The sequence below is a fragment of the Hyperolius riggenbachi genome, chromosome 4, assembly GCF_040937935.1.
Source record: "Hyperolius riggenbachi isolate aHypRig1 chromosome 4, aHypRig1.pri, whole genome shotgun sequence".
NCBI classification, from domain to species: domain Eukaryota; kingdom Metazoa; phylum Chordata; class Amphibia; order Anura; family Hyperoliidae; genus Hyperolius; species Hyperolius riggenbachi.
In genome coordinates, this window is record NC_090649.1 from 118,241,887 (window position 1) to 118,260,510 (window position 18,624).

The 18,624-nt window shown below is 40.7% G+C and overlaps 1 protein-coding gene across 5 annotated transcripts in view; it reads right to left on the reverse strand.

The window, feature by feature from the left end:
- The window catches only part of LOC137571403 (saxiphilin-like), a 135,579-nt gene that overhangs the window by 36,081 nt on the left and 80,874 nt on the right, over positions 1-18,624 (reverse strand). For all 5 annotated transcript variants that reach the window (XM_068280431.1, XM_068280432.1, XM_068280430.1 and 2 more), the window contains 7 exons: positions 15,893-16,090; positions 13,669-13,807; positions 9,896-9,951; positions 8,910-9,073; positions 7,292-7,442; positions 2,628-2,776; positions 716-812 (listed from right to left, as the gene is read on the reverse strand). In XM_068280431.1, coding sequence (XP_068136532.1) covers positions 716-812; positions 2,628-2,776; positions 7,292-7,442; positions 8,910-9,073; positions 9,896-9,951; positions 13,669-13,807; positions 15,893-16,090 — 954 coding nt within the window. The remainder of the gene's footprint in view (positions 1-715; positions 813-2,627; positions 2,777-7,291; positions 7,443-8,909; positions 9,074-9,895; positions 9,952-13,668; positions 13,808-15,892; positions 16,091-18,624) is intronic.

Here is an 18,624-nt window from a genome sequence, read left to right on the forward strand (position 1 = left end):
TAGGATGGCTATATGGGCACATAAATGGCAGATGAAAGTCAATGTTGAAAAATGTAAGGTCATGCATTTTGGTTGTACCAATGGTCTAGCACCATACAAAATAAACAGGATACAGATGTGGACATCAAACTTGGAGAAAGACTTAGGAGTACTCATCGACAACAAGTTAAATAATCGTATTCAATGCCAAGCCGCTGCAGCTAAAGCTAATAAAATTTTGGGATGCATTAAAAGGGAAATAAAAACTTGAGATGTTAGCGTAATATTGCCACATCTGGAATATGGAATTCAGTTCTGTGTACCACATTGCAGGAAAGATATTGCAGTTTTAGAGCAGGTGCAGAGACAGGCAACAAAATTGATATGAGGGATGGAAGGTCTCACTTACCAAGAAAGGTTAGATAAACTGGGTTTATTTAGTCTAGAGAAAAGACGCCTTAGAGGGGATCTAATTAACATGTATAAATACATCAGAGGGCAATATAAAAGCTTGGCGGATGAGCTTTTTGTCCCTTGTTCCTTTCTTTGGGACTTGGCTAGCCAGCTCTGGTAAGGTCGCGTTCTGACTGGCCAAAGTTTGATAACTGACAGTCATGGTGAAGTAATTTGCACATTGCCTGCAGTAGATGGACACTTCTCACACTGGCCAGCCAGATCCCAAAGTGGCCAGACTTGGGGTTCTGGCAATGACATATATAGATTTTCCGGCTCTTACCCTTATTGTGGTACTCCTCCAAAGCTACCGTCAGCCCACACTGCAGAGCTGTGTACGCATGTTGTAAGTCCACTGTTACTGCATCAGCTTCGCCTCTCTGTAGAAAAAACATAGCGTTAATCCATACAGCCACCACATAATAAGTACATCTATGTAGGCAGTTACCAGTAAATATAAGCCATTAAAATGCAAATGCTATTCAAGACATACTGGAAACACAACAGCCAGGTTACAGCTTTTACCATTTTTGATCCATTTTCTTTGTTCACTTAAGGACACTTTTACCCTTTGCACCCATCCTGAAAACCAGGATAGCAAAACATCTGTGTTAAAAAGTCATGTAAAGCACTATAGCACACAAAGGTAAGCCAGTTTACTTTAAGTTATGTTTCATGTGTTATCTCCTTTGCCAGGAAATATTTCAGGTAGCTGCCGCTTTTATTTCCTACTTTGGTGATTGAGATACTGTCTATTGAGACCTCCACCACACCCGATCACCTGGGCACTCACCAGATGATTGGGACCCAATCTCATAAAAGTCACAGCCACTACAAGGGTCACTATCCACACCCCTGATGAGTCACAATAGTGATGTAACATGTTGGGTGGACTCTGACACAGCAATGTGGTGGACGGAAGGAGATCGGAAAAGTGACTGAATGAATGATCATGGCCTCAGCCCGATGCCATCTTGATTCATTAAAGTGAAAGTAAAGAGAACACAGGCTTAAGTGTGTAGCAACATCTAGTGGACAAAAAGAAATATTAAAATAAAAATTCTTTACTAAATACTTCCCCCATAGTTTTTAATCTCTTCTTCCCCCTCTCCCATAGTTACCAAAATAAGACACTCATAAAAAAAATGTCAGCATTAAAAAAACAAAAACATATTTATAGTCACTTTTGGACTAAGCTTTTTTAATATGTATGTCATGAGGATATATTACTGGTATTTTTGCAAATAAGGGCTTGTAATTATTGATAAGGTACAATGAGAAAACAAAAGCATAAAAGTATAATATATTACCGCCACACATTGTACTAGAAACATAATTTAAATGTTGTGATAATCAGGACAAATAGGCACATAAAATGTGTGAATTTTATCTACAGTAGCATTATTTATTTTAAAACTATAGGGGATGGAATTGGAGAAATAGTGTAGTTTTTTCATTTTTTCCCCTTGTTTTTCCCTTTACAATGCATAGAAAATTAAGTAATTACTGAAAAAAGTACCGCCCATAAAAGCCTGATGGTGAAAAAAATACATCAGATATACATCATTTAAAGTGAACCCAAGGTAAAAATAAGCTGATGAGATAAACAATTGAATCTGTCCTCCTACTTCTAAAATGACTTTTTAAGATATCACATGGTTTTATTTTAGATATAAACATTTACAAATTAGATTTAATGTTTCATTGTCTCTGCTCAATTGCAGTGTCTGAAGCATCCCAGAGGGAAAATGCATGAACTATACCTTGCAGTTGAAAGCCCAGTTATCTGCTTCGGAAAGTGTTTATAGCTGTCATTTGTTATCAGTGAGAGACACTATAGCCAAACTGGGTCCTGACTAGAGAAAAACTGTCATGCATAGCTGGATATTAACTCTTTCAGGCAGGGAAAAGAGAAAAGGAGCATAGCATAGGTGTATGTGTTCTTGCCACTGTATATACACACGTCTATGTCATCACATCACACGTGATCTCAGGTACACGTTTGATAAGCAGTGGTAAAGGTGTGGACAAATGAATAGGATAAATACCAAAAGGTGAAAATGACTGTTGGCAGGAAGGGTAAAACAGCCTATGGCGTCAAGTGGTTAAGCTGACCGGGAGTGTGAACAACTCTGCTGTAGACTTACACATTACACATTCAGCCCAAATAATTGAACATTGAAAACTCAACTCACCAAAATCTGTTCAATGCATTTCTCTTTAGAAGAGGCCTCTGTACAAGCAATGGCCCCGCCGCTTACAGCTGACCAATCATCACACTTCGCCTTCTCTGCTTTGTTTATTGCACACCAGCGGACCTTGTTCTTGGCTGGAAGTTGTACTTCTAATTAAAGTAAGCATCATTCTTGTTACTAGGGGATTTTCATAACACATTACCACTTATACAGTATAATACAGTGGGGTGTGAAAGTTTCGGCAACCTTGTTAATGTTCATGATTTTCCTGTATAAAACTGTTGTTATGATAAAAAAATGTTAGTTATGGCGGCCATGCACGGTACAATAAAAACATAAATTTTTCCCATTTATTCAATCTAAATGATCAAGAAATTCGAACGATTATCCCGTTTTTTCGGGAAAAATGATCGGACATGCTGGAAAAATCTTTATATTCGATCTAACGGAATAATCAAACTAAATTATCTAATTGAAAAATTGTACCATGTATGGCCACCTTTAAATATATCATATAGGAGGCACACAGTGATATTTGAGAAGTGAAATGAAGTTTACTGGATTTACAAAAAGTGCTCAAAAATAATTTTAACCACTTGAGCCTATCTGGACGAATATGTTCGTCCAGATAGGCTTTGCTGCTGCCTGTGTGCGGTGCGCGCACTCCCGCGAGCGCTCCCGCCGCCTGCTGTTAACCCCCTGATCAATGAATGGGAATATAATTCCCATTCATCGATCTAAGTCCCCCGCAGAAAAACCGACGGTCTCTTATCAGAGACCGCAGTCTTTCTGCAAAAAAAAAAAAAAAAAAAAGAGTTCCCTGTCCTCATTCTAGTTCCTGGAAGCGTCATCGTACGCTTCCAGGACTTTTTTGACTGTGGCCAAATGGTAAACTACACCCACATGCATTTTTTAATAAATACATTAAATTACATTTAAACATTAGCTGTTTACTTCCCCACACCAAAAATTACCCAAATAAAATTGTTAATAAAAAAAAAAATTACAATTAAAAAAAACAAATATTTACCTAAGAGACTGACTTTTTTAAATATGCATGTCAAGATAGTATGTTAATATAACTTTTTTAAATTATAGGCTTGTAAATAGTGATTGATGCAAATTGAAAAAATGCACCTTTATTTCCAAATAAAATATCGGCACCATAAATTGTTATAGGGACATAACTTAAACGGTGTAATAACCGGGACAAATGGGCAAATAGAATACTACGGGTTTTAATTACGGTAGCATGTATTAATTTAAAACTATAATGGCTAAAAACTGAGAAACCATTTTTTTCATTTCTTTCTTAATCTTCCTGTTAACATGGATTCAGAATAAAATAATTTTTAGCAAAATGTACCTTCCAAAGAAAGCCTAATTAGTGGTGAAAAGACAAGATATAGATCATTTCAGTGTGATAAGTAGTGATAAAGTTATTGGCGAATGAATGGGAGGTGAAAGTTGCTCGGATGCATAAAGTTAACAACCCTGTGAGCTGAAGTGGTTAATAAAATTAGGTAGGTGCATACATTTGGGCACTGTTGTCATTTTATTGATTCCAAAACCTTTAGAACTAATTATTGGAACTCAAATTGGCTTGGTAAGCTCAGTGACCCCTGATCTACATACTCAGATGAATCCAAACATGAGGAAGATTATTTAAGGGGTTCAATGGTAAGTTTCCCTCTCCTTTTAATTTTCTCTGAAGGGTAGCAACATAGGGGTCTCAAAACAACTCTCAAATGATCTGATTGAAGACAAAGATTGTTCACCATCAAGGATACAGAAAGCTGTCTCAGAAATTTCAGCTGTCTGTTTCCACAGTTATGGAACATATTGAGGAAATAGAAGACCACAGGCTCAGTTCAAGTTAAGGCTCAAAGTGGCAGACCAAGACAAATCTTGGGTAGGCAGAAGCGACGAATGGTGAGAACAGTCAGAGTCAACCCACAGACCAGCACCAAAGACCTACAACATCATCTTGCAGCAGATGGAGTCACTGTGCATCGTCTAACCATTAGGCGCACTTTACACAAGGAGATGCTGTATGCGAGAGTGATGCAGAAGAAGCCTTTTCTCTGACAACAGCACAAACTGCACTTGAGGTATGCTAAAGCACATTTGGACAAGACAGCTTTATTTTGGAGTAAGGTGCAGTGGACTGATGAAACTAAAATTGAGTTATTTGGGCATAACAAGGGGCGTTATGCATGGAGAAAAAAGAACACAGCATTCCAAGAAAAACACCTGTTACCTACAGTAAAATATGATGGTGGTTCCATCATGCTGTGGAGCTGTGTGGCCAGTGCAGGGACTGGGAATCTTGTCAAAGTTGAGGGACGCATGGATTCCACCCAGTATCTGCAGATTCTGGAGACCAATGTCCAGGATTCAGTGACAAAGCTGAAGCTGCGCCAGGGCTGGATCTTTCAACAAGACAACGATCCTAAACACTGCTTAAAATCCACTAAGGCATTCATGCAGAGGAACAAAAGGAGAATCTACTAAATATTGATTTCATTTCTTTTTTGTGGTGCCCAGATTTATGCACCTTCCTAATTTTGTTTAAACAATTATTGCACACTTTCTGTAAATCCAATAAACTTCATTTCACTTCTCAAATATCACTGTGTGTGTCTCCTATATGATATATTTAACTGACATTTTTTATCGTAACAACCAAAGAGTTATACAGGAAAACCATGATGATTTACACATTGCCCAAACCTTTGCAACCCACTGTATGTCAGAGCTTCACAAACCTTTCCTAAGAGCTCACTAATATTCCATAGCTTGATCATCTTCATACAGTTCATTAAATCTGATTACTGAGATGCTTCAGGAGAGCACTGAGAAATACTTTTACAACTCAGAATGATTAGTGGTGAAAGTCTAACTAAAAACGAAAGGTTTAGCACTGCCTAGACCTGGACACAACCCACTAATGCCCTTATAATACCCATGCCGGGGACATGGGGCCCACACATTCTTGGAAGAGAGAGATGAGTTTGTAGGAAGGGTTGGGAGGGAAGTAGTTGGGGGGGAAAGGGGGATTCTGCTTTACAATACACTAAATGGTACTAGATACTGAAGACTTTCTATATATACCTGACAGTATTTTATTTCTGCTATGTGATCTAACATTGTGGCCTAAAAGGCAGCCTCATACTGTCATTCATATTTCTGAAACCTGTTCTTGTTAAAAATGTTGAGAATTTGAATAAAATATGTTAAAAAAATATTACAGCCATAAGCAAAAATGTGGGCGCCCGGAGGCTCCCGATAAAATAGCGGGTGCTGAGGCTTACAGCTATACTAATTGCAGTAATGCCATTGTACATAGCGGGAATACTCGGCACCTGCCATGTTATCAGGTGCCTCATTTTCACTTAATACCGCAAATTGTGGCAGGGGTAGGTTTAGGCGACACGGGGTGGAGGGTTAAGTGTTAAGTTCCTCCGGGGGGAGGAGGGTTAAGGGTTAGTCATACGTAGAAGGAGGGTTAAAAGTTAGGTCTCTGTAGAGAGAAGGTTAAGAGTTAGGCATCGGTAGAGGGAGGGTTCTGCGTGAGGTTAGGGTGAGGTGAAGTTATAGTAAAATATCCGTAAAGATTACCAATATTTTACTATTGGAAATAAGTAGTAGAATATCAGTGATTTTATTGATATTCTACTAGCGGCAATCCCCTACGCCCTTTTTTCCAGGCACCTTTATTACATGAATACATTTCCTGTAGTGTAGTAGTGTGTAGCTTCATGGCACCTGTCTCTACATCAGAGACCTACTCCGATGCTTTTGGCCATCTGCTAACACTAAGTGGCATATGTGAATGCGTTTACCACCTTGCATTAGTCTTTTGAGTTCTGTCTAAAAAGAGCCACAGTGGAGTACTGGAATGAGTTTGCAGGAAGTGGAGGTAGTTTGATACATGTTTCAGCTGCCATAGTTGGTCAATAGGGGATGAAAAAAAAATCTCTGTATTTCTGAGAACCACTTTAAAGAGATCCCAAGGCAGAATAACAAACATACTACTTGAACCAGGTCCTCTCCTTAAGTCCAACAATCCACTTCTCACCGTCCCACATCACTCCTGTACATCAATTGGATCACAGGGATGTGTTCTCCTTTTCCAAGATGCTCGCAACCCCAGGGTCACGACATCTCTCTCACAGAGAGTTGTGCTGTGACACAGCAAGGCAAGGAAGAGGCGGAGAGAGGCATGGAAGGGCTAAGGGAAGGGGTGGAGAGAGGAGGGAAAGGTGTGTTTCTAACAACGGCGTGGGCTTTCTGTAGGAGTGCCTTTCCAGCAAAGAATGCCCTTTCCCCTATTAGGATGCCAGCGAGCTGCTAGTTGGCAATTTGGGGGTAGGAGGTGGGAACACAGCTGAGTGAAGGGTCAACAGGAAGCAGTTCAGAGAGGACACAGAGGTACATCATTCAGCAAGGAACATGCCTGTGTGTCCCATTTGTAATATAACATTTACATCAGGTACACATTAATTGGATGTCGACTGAGACCAGCCTGTCCTGTACTGGTGTGTAAATGCGGCAGATGCTTTTGAGTGTAAGCAACTTTTATGCATGGTGTAATGTGATAACGTTTACAGTAAAGTTCAATAAGAAAAGAAAATAATTAAGTTAAATGCTGTGCCACATACCCACAGTCATTGACTTGATAGCATTGAACCATTTAGCTCCAACAAAGAAAAAAGTGTCTACTTCAGCTGGAAGAGGGCTCAGGCTTGTGGTAGAGTCTTCAAACATCAGATCTTTCCCATGCACAGAGCTAAACAATTTACACTGATTTTTCTGTAATGAATAAAAAGATAAAGTTAAATGAAACACAATACTGAGATGATATAACCATTTTGGGCGTGAACCAGAGGTGTAACTACAAATCGTGGGACTCTGCAGAAAATCTTTGATGAGCTTCTCTAGTGTTCAAACCTCTCCCCTTGGTGACCCTCACATCCCCAGTGGCCATCTTTCAAGGGCCATAAAACAAGTGTGGCAATTATGATCTTCACACCCACAACCAATGTAACCACAAAACTACCTATCTGGATATGGACCCCTGTATGGGCGCAGGGTAGGTTAGTATTTGAGGCACCCCACAGCTCTGCCCCCCCTCTGTGGTCACAGAGTCTGCTTCTATATACTTCCTCCCCATCATGAGCATCTTAATCAAGACAGTTGGTGGGCTGTGCCCTTAGCTCTTGAAAAGGGGAGCTAATGAAAAGAGAAGTGAGCTACAGGCAATATTCCATGGCTTGCTTTGCTTAGGTTAAAGAGAGCAAAGTGCTCTGTAAGTTTAAACAGTTATGCTAAGACAATATTTGTATTTAAAGTCCTACTTAAAATTTCTCACTGGAGGCCTCAGTTGACTTAGTTCGTTTTTGGCAAACATTGCAAATTATGTAGTTTTGAGATGTGTCCTTGATACTTTGGCAAGCAGCCAAGGGTATGGCCTTCAAACAGATAAGAAATACTCTGACCTTGAAAAGGTAACTCCCCGTTGTTGAAAGTACGTTATCTGTCACTTGATGAAACTGGTTGCACCTGCTTGAAACCCCCCTTTTGTATTAAGTGTATAAGGGCCCTTTTCCACTGCAGGCGATTTGTATAAAATTGCAAAACACTAGAGAATTTTAAATTGCTACGGTTGCTAATTTAACGTAGGAATCGCGAAAAGTATTTTTCCACTATAGCGAATCGATTTTTGCTAAGCCGCAGACGCTTTTTGAAGTGATTTTTGAAGTGATTGTGCTATAAAGTTAAAAGAAGAATCGCAATCGCAAAACAACATTGATGAAAAATCGCAATCGCTTGCATTTGTGATTTTCTTTTGCGATTGCTAGTGGAGAAGGGCCCTAAAAGCGTACACTGGTGTGTGTGTGTGGGGGGGGGGGGGGGGGGGAATCTTGCAAAGTCTTTAAGCTTTTATTAGGCTAAAAAGGGGCATTAGAAGGAATGAGAGGGAGGGATGCTCTATAGTGCATTCTGTATTGACCCAACTATAAGCTGAGATTTCACGTAAGGGGCTATTTTTGCCCCACAAATCTTGCTTTATAACCCTGTATAAATGTTAATAGTCTATAAAAATATAAATTTGTATAGATAAAAGTGTACAATAAACATTATACTTTCCGATTGATGTAAAAATACAGTGTGTGCCATGGGATTTATTAGTCCATTTTTGTTCTGCAACTGCTAAATTGTCATATCATTTGTTACAAATGCTGCTTCCCTCTAGACTTACAGGAATCATGCCTATACCTGAGCTTCCTGGAGAAAGTGAATGATGTCTTTGGTCTTGTCATCGGAACTTCTGGTCACCACAGCGCTGGATGGAATTTTTCCTAAGTTACATTCCTTGTATTGGCTAATTGGCTTTCTGGTATTATCTGGACACAGCAGCTCGTAAGTGTCCGATTCCTCGCCTGGAAAGAAATTAAGGAAAAGCCATGTATAGATCAATGAAACATAATGGCCGTACAAGTGCTACTCTGGATTTCACTCAATTATACCATAAATTACTCATTTAACAGCCTAAAAATACAGATTTTTATTCATGTTGTAGTAAGAATATTCAACATATAAACTGGATGTTTGTATATGCATAGATCAAGGCAATGTATGTAGCATTTAGTTCTATAAATAAGGTACAAACTCTATACGCATGCTGAAAGGAAGATTCCAAAATGTATAGCTTCTACTGTAGATGAAGGTAGCACCAATATATGTAAGGAAGAGGGACCCTTTGGACTTGACCCTAAAGTACACCGTGCACTGGAACACTATGTAGGCTTCCAGCTTGAACTGATCTACTGAACACTTCTAAGTTCCTCACTCTAATGCTGATGTCTTCTGTGTCACTCTCTTTAAACAAGAAATGCACGTTGGGGAAATCGGAGAAAAGTCAAACATCTGTTCTATATACCATACTTCTCCCAGTAATTCAGAAAGTTTTGTAGCAAGAGGGTCAGTAGTATAGCTAGGAAACCATCATTTATTGAAGGAGGTCAAAATTGCAGCCACTATACTTTCTAATGCAGGTGTATTGAATACCAATGCTCGGGAAGGTGATATATGGCACCAAGCTATGAAGTAAAGCCAGTATTTGCAGCTCACCAATTTTTTAAGGGGGGGGGGGGGGTGCAGATGGTACAGTTTGCACTGATGAGCCACATATGATGGAAACCATGCATTGGCCCTATTGGTGACCAACACTCCATTCAGCCGTTTTGGGATTTTGACATTACCTGACAGAGCTGTGCTTTCCACAAAGGCTACTTCCCCTTTATCTTCTTTCAGACACCTGCATTAGGAAAACAAAATTAAAGTTATATTAGTACCTTTCATTACCTCATAGCATAAATTGTGTCGTGTGTGGGTGTGTGTAGAAACAATGGCCTCAATTCACTAAGCTTTATCAAACACTTTATCGAACATTTAATAATTTAGCTCATGGGTAAAATCTAATTTTTATTTCACTAAGGTGTTATATATTTATCGAATGTTTTATCGATAAAACGTTCCATAAATCTATAACACCTTAGTGAATTAAAAATTAGATTTTACCCATGAGGTAAATTATCAAACGTTCGATAAATCTTTTTGATAAAGCTTAGTGAATTGAGGCCAATGTAGCCGATTGGAAAATAATTACATGGTCAAGCCTGAGTCCAGACCATGCCACTTTTTATTTTGGATAAAGATGGAAAGGTTTATGTCTCCATTCCCTGTAACACAGTGCATTGTAATTTATCACAACAAGTAACAGTATGGTAGCATGTTGGCCTAATACATTTTAGCACTTAGCACCTTGTACTTTTAGCACTTTTTTATTCCCCTGACGAAGGTCCCCATTTATATTGGGGCTGTAACATGTCGGGTTGTTAATGTAGGGGGGTGTATTTTGTAGGAATTAGTGCAGTGAGAAGAGTGAATTTATCTCTTGCAATGTGTAATGCTGGGGGGGCAAACTTTCTGAGTCCGCGTGTGTGCTCCAGACTATGTAGCTGGGTAATGGAAGAGCCTACACAGATGGACACAGGAGTAATGAACAAGGGAGCAAGATTGCCCAGAGCAACTGCAGCTCTGGGCCGCCTATCAGGCTAGATACTATGAGATACAATACACAACAGATGTAGTCGGTAATAGGCTTGGATCATAACTAGTATCAGATGACGGCAGTACAGAAAGGATGAGACAGAATCAAAGTGAGAGGCAAGCCGGGGCATACACTTTAGATATGTCAGATAATCAGATAATTACAAAGTACAAAATACAATACTGAACTAACTAGAGTATATATATCGGCAGTGTCTGCATATATATATATAGCTCTGAAAACTGGCTGACTAGAACAATAGTAATAACAATTAAAAAGACAAACAACAGATAGATAGACAGACGGAATGCTTTGCCAATCTAGTCGCTGCCACAGTGAGGGCAACATTCACACTGACATAGACAAGACTAACAGGTAGGAGCCTAACTAATGGCAACCGCTGCTTCCGTTACATCCTCAGGAACAAGGCAAGAAGGAATGCAAGACTAACAGGTAGGAGAGTAATTAATGGCAACAGCTGCTTTAGTTAAGTCCTCATGAACAAGGCAAGAAGGAATACTACCAGTCACCAATGTGGTGCTGGCAGAATCCAAGCTATCAGGATCAGAAGGACTTTACTGTATCCCCACGGATACAGCAAACGTCCAAGCAAGAAACAAGATTAAAGGATACCACAACTGACATGTGGCATAATGAGATAGACATGGGTATGTACAGTGCCTAGCACACAAATAACTATGCTGTGTTCCTTTTTTTCTTTCTCTGCCTGAAAGAGGTAAATATCAGGTATGTAAGTGGCTGACTCAGTCCTGACTCAGACAGGAAGTGACTACAGTGTGCCCTTCACTGATAAGAAATATTTGTGTGCTAGGCACTGTACATACCCATGTCTATCTCATTATGCCACATGTCAGTTGTGGTATCCTTTAAACAATGCAATATACAACTCACATGAATGACCCAGAAACAACTCAGAGAGCTGAACGCTATGTCGGGCGAGGTCTGAAATGGGAGGCAGACTTTTATGTGGACATCAGCCAATGGATGCAGACATGCAAATTCCCACACAGCTGAATGGTAATCATTCAAGCCTGAGCTAGCTTGATTACAAGCTGCTAGCTGAAAGACTCTCATAACAAATACATGCAATATTATGCAACAACATGCATGTAGGAAATCCAGTGCTATCTGGCTGCAGTTCAACTGCAGCAAGCAATAGGAGGAATCCTGACAGCATCCTGAACGGCAGAGTGATTGCAAATGACAATAAGACTTATTGTGAATGCGCAACCGAATGCAAGCAGATAAGTCAGAACTGCCTAGTTGCAGTTCTACTGCAACCGACAGAACATGCTGCAGGAGAGATCGTGACACAATGTAAGCTGATGATATTACCATTCATTAGTATCATCTTCCACTGTTTTGTCACCAAACTAGTATGTGTTAGCAGCGCTACTACATTTTTATCTTTGATCTTTCATTAAAAATTATGTTTTACCTTTATTTTTACTTTCAAGGCTAATCTGTGTTTAAATATTTAAATCAGGTGTGTGTTCTGACAGCAGGAACTGTACATAGGTCTTATGTGGTGCTGTCAGTTGTACCTGTTTTTTTTTCTATTACTATTTTTCTTTTTCTACAGATACTTTCTATATGGAGCTCTTTGGATTGTTTTATCTGGACAACAGAGCAGACCTGGTGGGAATAAATGTAAGTTTTTATAATCCCTGCCTATGATCATTTATCCCATGCTTGTTGTGGTTTCCATAACAATAGTGGGTTGTGAGGTATCATTTTTTACTCCGCCCAGATAGGCTGTGAGTAGCTGCCTTTTACGGCGGTCGGTTACTGGCCGCCGAGTTTATGCGTTTTATTGGCCACATCATCCAATGATGTGTAGCACGCACATGCACGGACGCTTCCCGTGACGTGACTGGACTGGTTGCTTGTGCCGGTCTTTCAGGTGACGTCCCGTGGAAGGCGTCGCTTGCTCTCACGTGTAGGATGGAAGGATTGGCCACTATTATTGTGACGTGGTCTGCCTTCAGGAAGTCCATGTATGAGGAGCGGCATGCTAGGAGGTTTGATGCAGTGCCTATCAGTTTTTCGCTGGGTGAGTCTTGGCTATCTAGCAAATGGATTTTTAGGTAAACAATCAGGAAATCAGGAAAAGGTAGCCTCAGCAAAATAACATTCACATCATAAATGCACATAAATCGCAAGTAGAATTTTGATTAAAAAACGTTCGACGATTTTCTGTGTGTACAGGCCCTTAGGCAGAGAAAAAAAGAAATGAAACAGCATATTTACTGTATTTGTGTAACAACAAAGAGTAGTGGGTTGGCACATGGAAACAAACACACATGGAGAGGATGACTAAGATTGCAGTATGCAGACTGTCAGCGTGCTCTGAACCAAGGCAGTATATTGCAGCGTCAAGAAGACACGGTGAAAAGCTCGGCACTGCTAACGTTGATTGCACTTGCATGCAGTTCTTGTCAATAAAGTTCATCTTGTGTAATACAAATAACATTCAAGTTAATACTTATCGTATGCAAAGTGAAAGGGATGTGAAATGGGCAGGGAGTGCCGTCTATGGCACGGCCTGACAACCGTTTCGCTTCAATAGCTTCTTCTGAGGCTTGGATATGCACATCAAACTTTTCACCGTGTCTTCTTGTTGTTGCAATATTTATTTGTGTGCTTGCCACTGTACATACACATATCCGCATCGCCCACTGCCACTCGTCCTCCCTCCGTCCCCCGCAAAGCAACATATTGCTTCGTCAGAGCTACACAGCTGACATGTGTGTACAGCCCAGCCCAGCAATGTCACCCAAGGGGATCAGGTCCTGATCCCCCATGAGAGACATCCGTCAAAGGTGTGTACGCACCTCTAGAGTTGCAAATAAATACGGTAAATAGATTTTATAGATTGTAGTGGCCATTGTCTCTGCTCACCTGAAGGCTCCGCTGTCTCCATGATACGGCTCATCCTGACTGTTCTTGCAGTTCTTCTCTCCTTTTCCTGCACACAGCTTGCATAAGTTTGCCTCCTTTGCTCCTGGAGCGCAGCTGAGGGAGAAGAACCTTGATGCAGCTGTATGAATTCAACATGAGTAGTGGTGTGAATTAATGTAAATTAATACAATTGTGTAAAATGCAATTCGCGTGACCAGAGATCCTCAGGTCCTCAAATTTTTAAGGCAAAGCACCAGATCACTGTTCTTGAGAAGGTTGAAGGACCGAACTAATGAAATTAAGCAGGAACTGTTGCTGACTGCACCTAGGCATACTACGATTTTTTATATTTTTTTCAAATAAAACACTGTCCACCAGGGCCGGTTCTCTCATGAAGCAAGGTGAAACATTTGCATCAGGCGCAGAGATCACAGGGGCAGCATTTGTGTACTGTGTGTTTACACTTACAGCATGCAGACAGTGCAGGAGGAGAAGCGAGAGGAGAGTGAGTGAGGTGAAGAGGTCATCATTTGGGAAAAGTAGCTTGTTGTGCTGTGTGAAGAGTCTGACAGTGAGTGAGGAGGCAGGTGAACAGCAGTGTTTGACTTCCACAGCAGAAGCGAGGAGGTGGCACTGCTGTCCTTCTGACTGAGGAGGAATGGAGTGGCTGAGGGTGAGCAGCTTGTTTGCCAAAGACTCACAGCCAGCCAGTGTGCTATTGTGTTGAGCTGCAGCATGTCATGTGAGAACATTAAATTAAGCAGATGAAATTGCCAAGTGATGTGCGATCATTCTGAATGGGGGGGACATCCCCACAAGTTTGCCTCAGGAAGCAAAAAGTCTAGAACCGGCCCTGCGTCCTACATCTGCCTTGCAATCTTGCCAGTCATCATGTCTCTAAGTCACACTTGTCTGTTTTAATGCACATTTTCTGCACAGAAAAACTGATTTCAACTGAGCACTCATGTTAATCAAAGTTTTGTCTATGAATTACATTAGCTGCTGTGAAAATGTGTGTGTTTTTATGAATAGAAACACACATGGGCCCATATGCAATTCACTTTTTCACCTGAGTTTTCTCCTAGGTGATAATTTTAGACTTGTCAATAAAATGCCTTTTAAGCCACCAGAAAGGAAGAAAATACTCAAAATAATTTTGACAGTACTTTTTCACCTACTTTTTGGTACTTTTTTAGTTGAAAAGTGCTGGAAAGTTATTTTAAATCAAAGATGAAAAATTATCTCCTAGGAGAAAACTCAGGTGAAAATGTGAATTGCATATGGGCCATGGTGTGTAGAAAATATGTACAGAAAAACACTGTGTAGTGGGGTAAACAGAAAACATATGGGCCCATATTCAATTCACTTTTTCACCTGGGTTTTCTCCTTGTTTTCTCAACTTGTAAATAAAATGCCTTTTCACCACCAGCAAACAAACAAATATTCAAAATAATGTTTACAGTACTTTTCCCCCTACTTTTTGGTACTTTTTCTATTGCAAAGTGCTAAAAAGTTAATGAAAATTGAAGATGAAAAATAATCTCCTAGGAGAAAACTCAGGAGAAAAAGTGAATTGCATATGGCCTTTTTCTCCTGAGTTTTCTCCTAGGAGATAATCATTGAGGCTAATCACAGCACTATCTGCGTAACAGGGAGCACTCCCTGTCAAAGCCAGGGCCGGCGCTTCCATTAAGGCAAGGCGGGCAATTTCCCATGGGCCTCCAAGTGCTGCCAGGCCCCCAACCTTCCTCTTAACTCTTACGTCTCCCCGGGCCCCTGCACAATAGCAGCATTGGTATCTCACCTGTCCCCACGGCTGGTGCGCTATTCTGTTCTTTCGTGCTTCTTCTTGCTGTCTGCCTCTTGTAACCCGTCACATGTCATTACGCATAACATGCGCCGGTCACAAGAGGCAGACAGCAAGAAGAAGATGGGAGCAGCGCACCGCCTGCCGGGACAAATCAAAACACAACAGTAAGTGTCGAGAAGCTGATATATTGCACGGCTGCTTCCAGGCACACTCATTATTAAATGTTCTGACCATGATTTTATCCACATTGCCGGGGATCACAGAATATTCTGATATTAGTAAAACACTCTTATTTTTTTTAAAAGAGGCTCATGTAAGACTCTGATCTTGATCACACAGAGCCATACTTTGTCTTAATTACTTTATTCAGAGTTATTTATTTTGATATCTGCAACAATATACAAGTAGCTGTACCTTTCTGAATGGGTTCCTTTACAGGTCCTTCCCAGGACAGCAGCTTCTTATCAACAAGCATATCTATAGGAACGATCCATCCGGCAGTCCTTGATACCCCTGAGTGACACGATTTCTTCCCCTTTAGCTGGTCAAACTGAAATGTGCTAGACTTTTTCACAATGGCAACTGCATAGTGACATGTGTCGGAAATGGAATCTGAAGATATCAATACAAATATTATTATGAATGTGTTAGTAAAAATAAATGTATATTATTATTTATTATAGGTTTGTGTTTTGTTTCGAAAAACTTTAAGTCAAGTAAAAAACTCAAGTAAAACAAACAGTCCCTTTCCCTGGCTCCCATGAACGGAAAATCAAGTATAATTATTTGTCATTGTGATTTGTTAATGTTGAATACAAACAATTAACACTGATTAATGTCCAAACTGATTGGCCAGGACAGATTGGTCTACATGAATGGTAATCCCTGTCTTTTGACAACAGACAGTACGATGGTATGGCTCAACAGTTAGATCAAATGGGGTAACACGATTGCAACAATGGCAAGTCTATTATACTGCATATAACAGCAAGTCCCAAATGACACTCTTCAAAGTGAATTTGAAGAAACACTTTGAAGAGTGTCATTTGGGACTTTCTGTTATATGGAGTATAATGGACTTGCCATTGTTGCAATCGACTGTTGAGCGCTATACTATCGTACTGTCTGTTATTTAAAGGGACATACACATCCCAGGGATTGGCGACCCAAGCAGATTAATTTGTCACTTTATACACTGCATATTGTTGTATGTGGAATGTAATTGATTGTGGCAGGAGTGCACTACTTCAAAAATTGTTATTTTAATCCCTGTCTTTTAGCAGTGATGTAGCGAATATCAAATTTCGGCGCAAATTTTCCGCAAAAGTTCGCAATCAGGCGAATCGGGCGAACCACCATACACTTCAATGGGCAGACAAATTTTAAAACCTATAGGGACTGTTTCTGGCCACAAAAGCGATGGAAAAGTTGTATCAAGGGCTCTAACACCTGGACCGTGGACCCCACCAAAAATTACGTCGTTGAGTTGTGTTTTAATCTCTAGGGCAGAAATCACATTACATTCTGAAATTTGTGGAATTTAGTGCTTTGAAACATCCATGCGTACACCACAATTAGGTAGTGTAAAGGTTAGACCCAGTTCACGCTGACAGAAGCATTTAACGTACCGCAAACAGCCGCAAAGAGCTTTAGTGAGAACGTCAGGTGAGCAAATCATTGTTTTTGCTAGTTGACACCTCCAGGACATAAATTTTAGTCCTCTCAGCAGCAAGCTTTGTGTAGTGGATGCCACGCTTTTGCGCATGTTCGTGGGAGTGCAGGCAAACACGGTTTTCCAGCCCCCATGGTCGGGCTGAGGTACTTCAACGACAGTTAAGTGACCAAAAAAACACAGATTCTGCACTGAGGCCTTATACAGGGGACAGTAGTGGATACTAGATGCCAGTAGTGGTGGTGAAGGATTATTGGGTTATTGTCAGTGCACTACGAGGACCAGCAGACCTGTCTCCAAGAGCTAACGTGTGCCCTGGACACACATGGTTGCAATATAACAATAGCAAAAGAAAGAAAAACAGCCCTTAGAAGGGTGAACTACTGTAGCACTAAACACTGACTGCACTTGTCTGCAACAGCTAAAGTGCACTGTGTGGACACACTGGACAGCAATATCACAAGATCAAAACAGAGCCTTTAGGGCTCTGGGAGAAATGTAGAAGTTGAATTGGTGTTGAAGCAGCAAGAAACTCCACTGGTGACACAGAACACAGGCCTAACTAATGCTTTTCCTATCTACAGAAATGCCCTGTCCCACAGAAGCCAAACACAGACTGCAAAATGGCTGCTGTGCTGGCTTTCTGATCGGTGGGTAAGGCGGTCCAGGTGGGAGGGATAGCTGATTGGCTACCATGTGTCAGCTGACTTTGAATTGAGGGGTCAATTTTTGGCTCCATTATAATGTATAGGGGGCGGGTCGAACACGCCATATGTTTGCGAACAGATGCGAACACGCGTTGTTTGCCACAAAATATTTGCTGGGCGAACGCTTCAGGCCATCTCTCTCTTTTACTGTGGTGGAAAACTTTTTTTGAACAATTCGGGCCTTCCTGTCGTTTCTCAATTTTTCCGGCGACAGCAGTTGAACATGTGTAAGGAGAACTTAAATACAGGTGTCAAGGTAGGATAAAACCATGTTAAAAAATGTTTAGAAGTGGAGGTCGTGGTGGTGGACTTACCTCCCCAGTAGACAAACAGACACAAGTCTGCTATTTTATATCAAAAATAACATTGAATAGGTACTCCAAATTGCCACGTCAAAGTGTGTATGGAACATTACTGAGTAAGAACTGCATGCCCAGGGCCGGATTTCTGCAAAGGCCACAAAGGCCACGGCCTAGGGCGGAAAAAAATCAGAAGGGTAAAAGGGCGGCAGGACCTGAGAGAGATAAGAGGCTGCATGTCAAAATAAATCATTTCTCCTGCTCTGAAGCCGCCCTGGTTTGCTGCACACATAGTCAGAATTCCAGAGCTCCGTGTATTTTACTTACTTCGTGGTGTGCGATGAGACAGTGCTATCTCCTGAACATACAAGCTTCAGTTTATTGCCAGGGGTGTAGAGAAACATGGATCACAATGTAGACACAATTTCTGATCCAGTAAACATTTTAACAGAATTATTTCCACTTTAC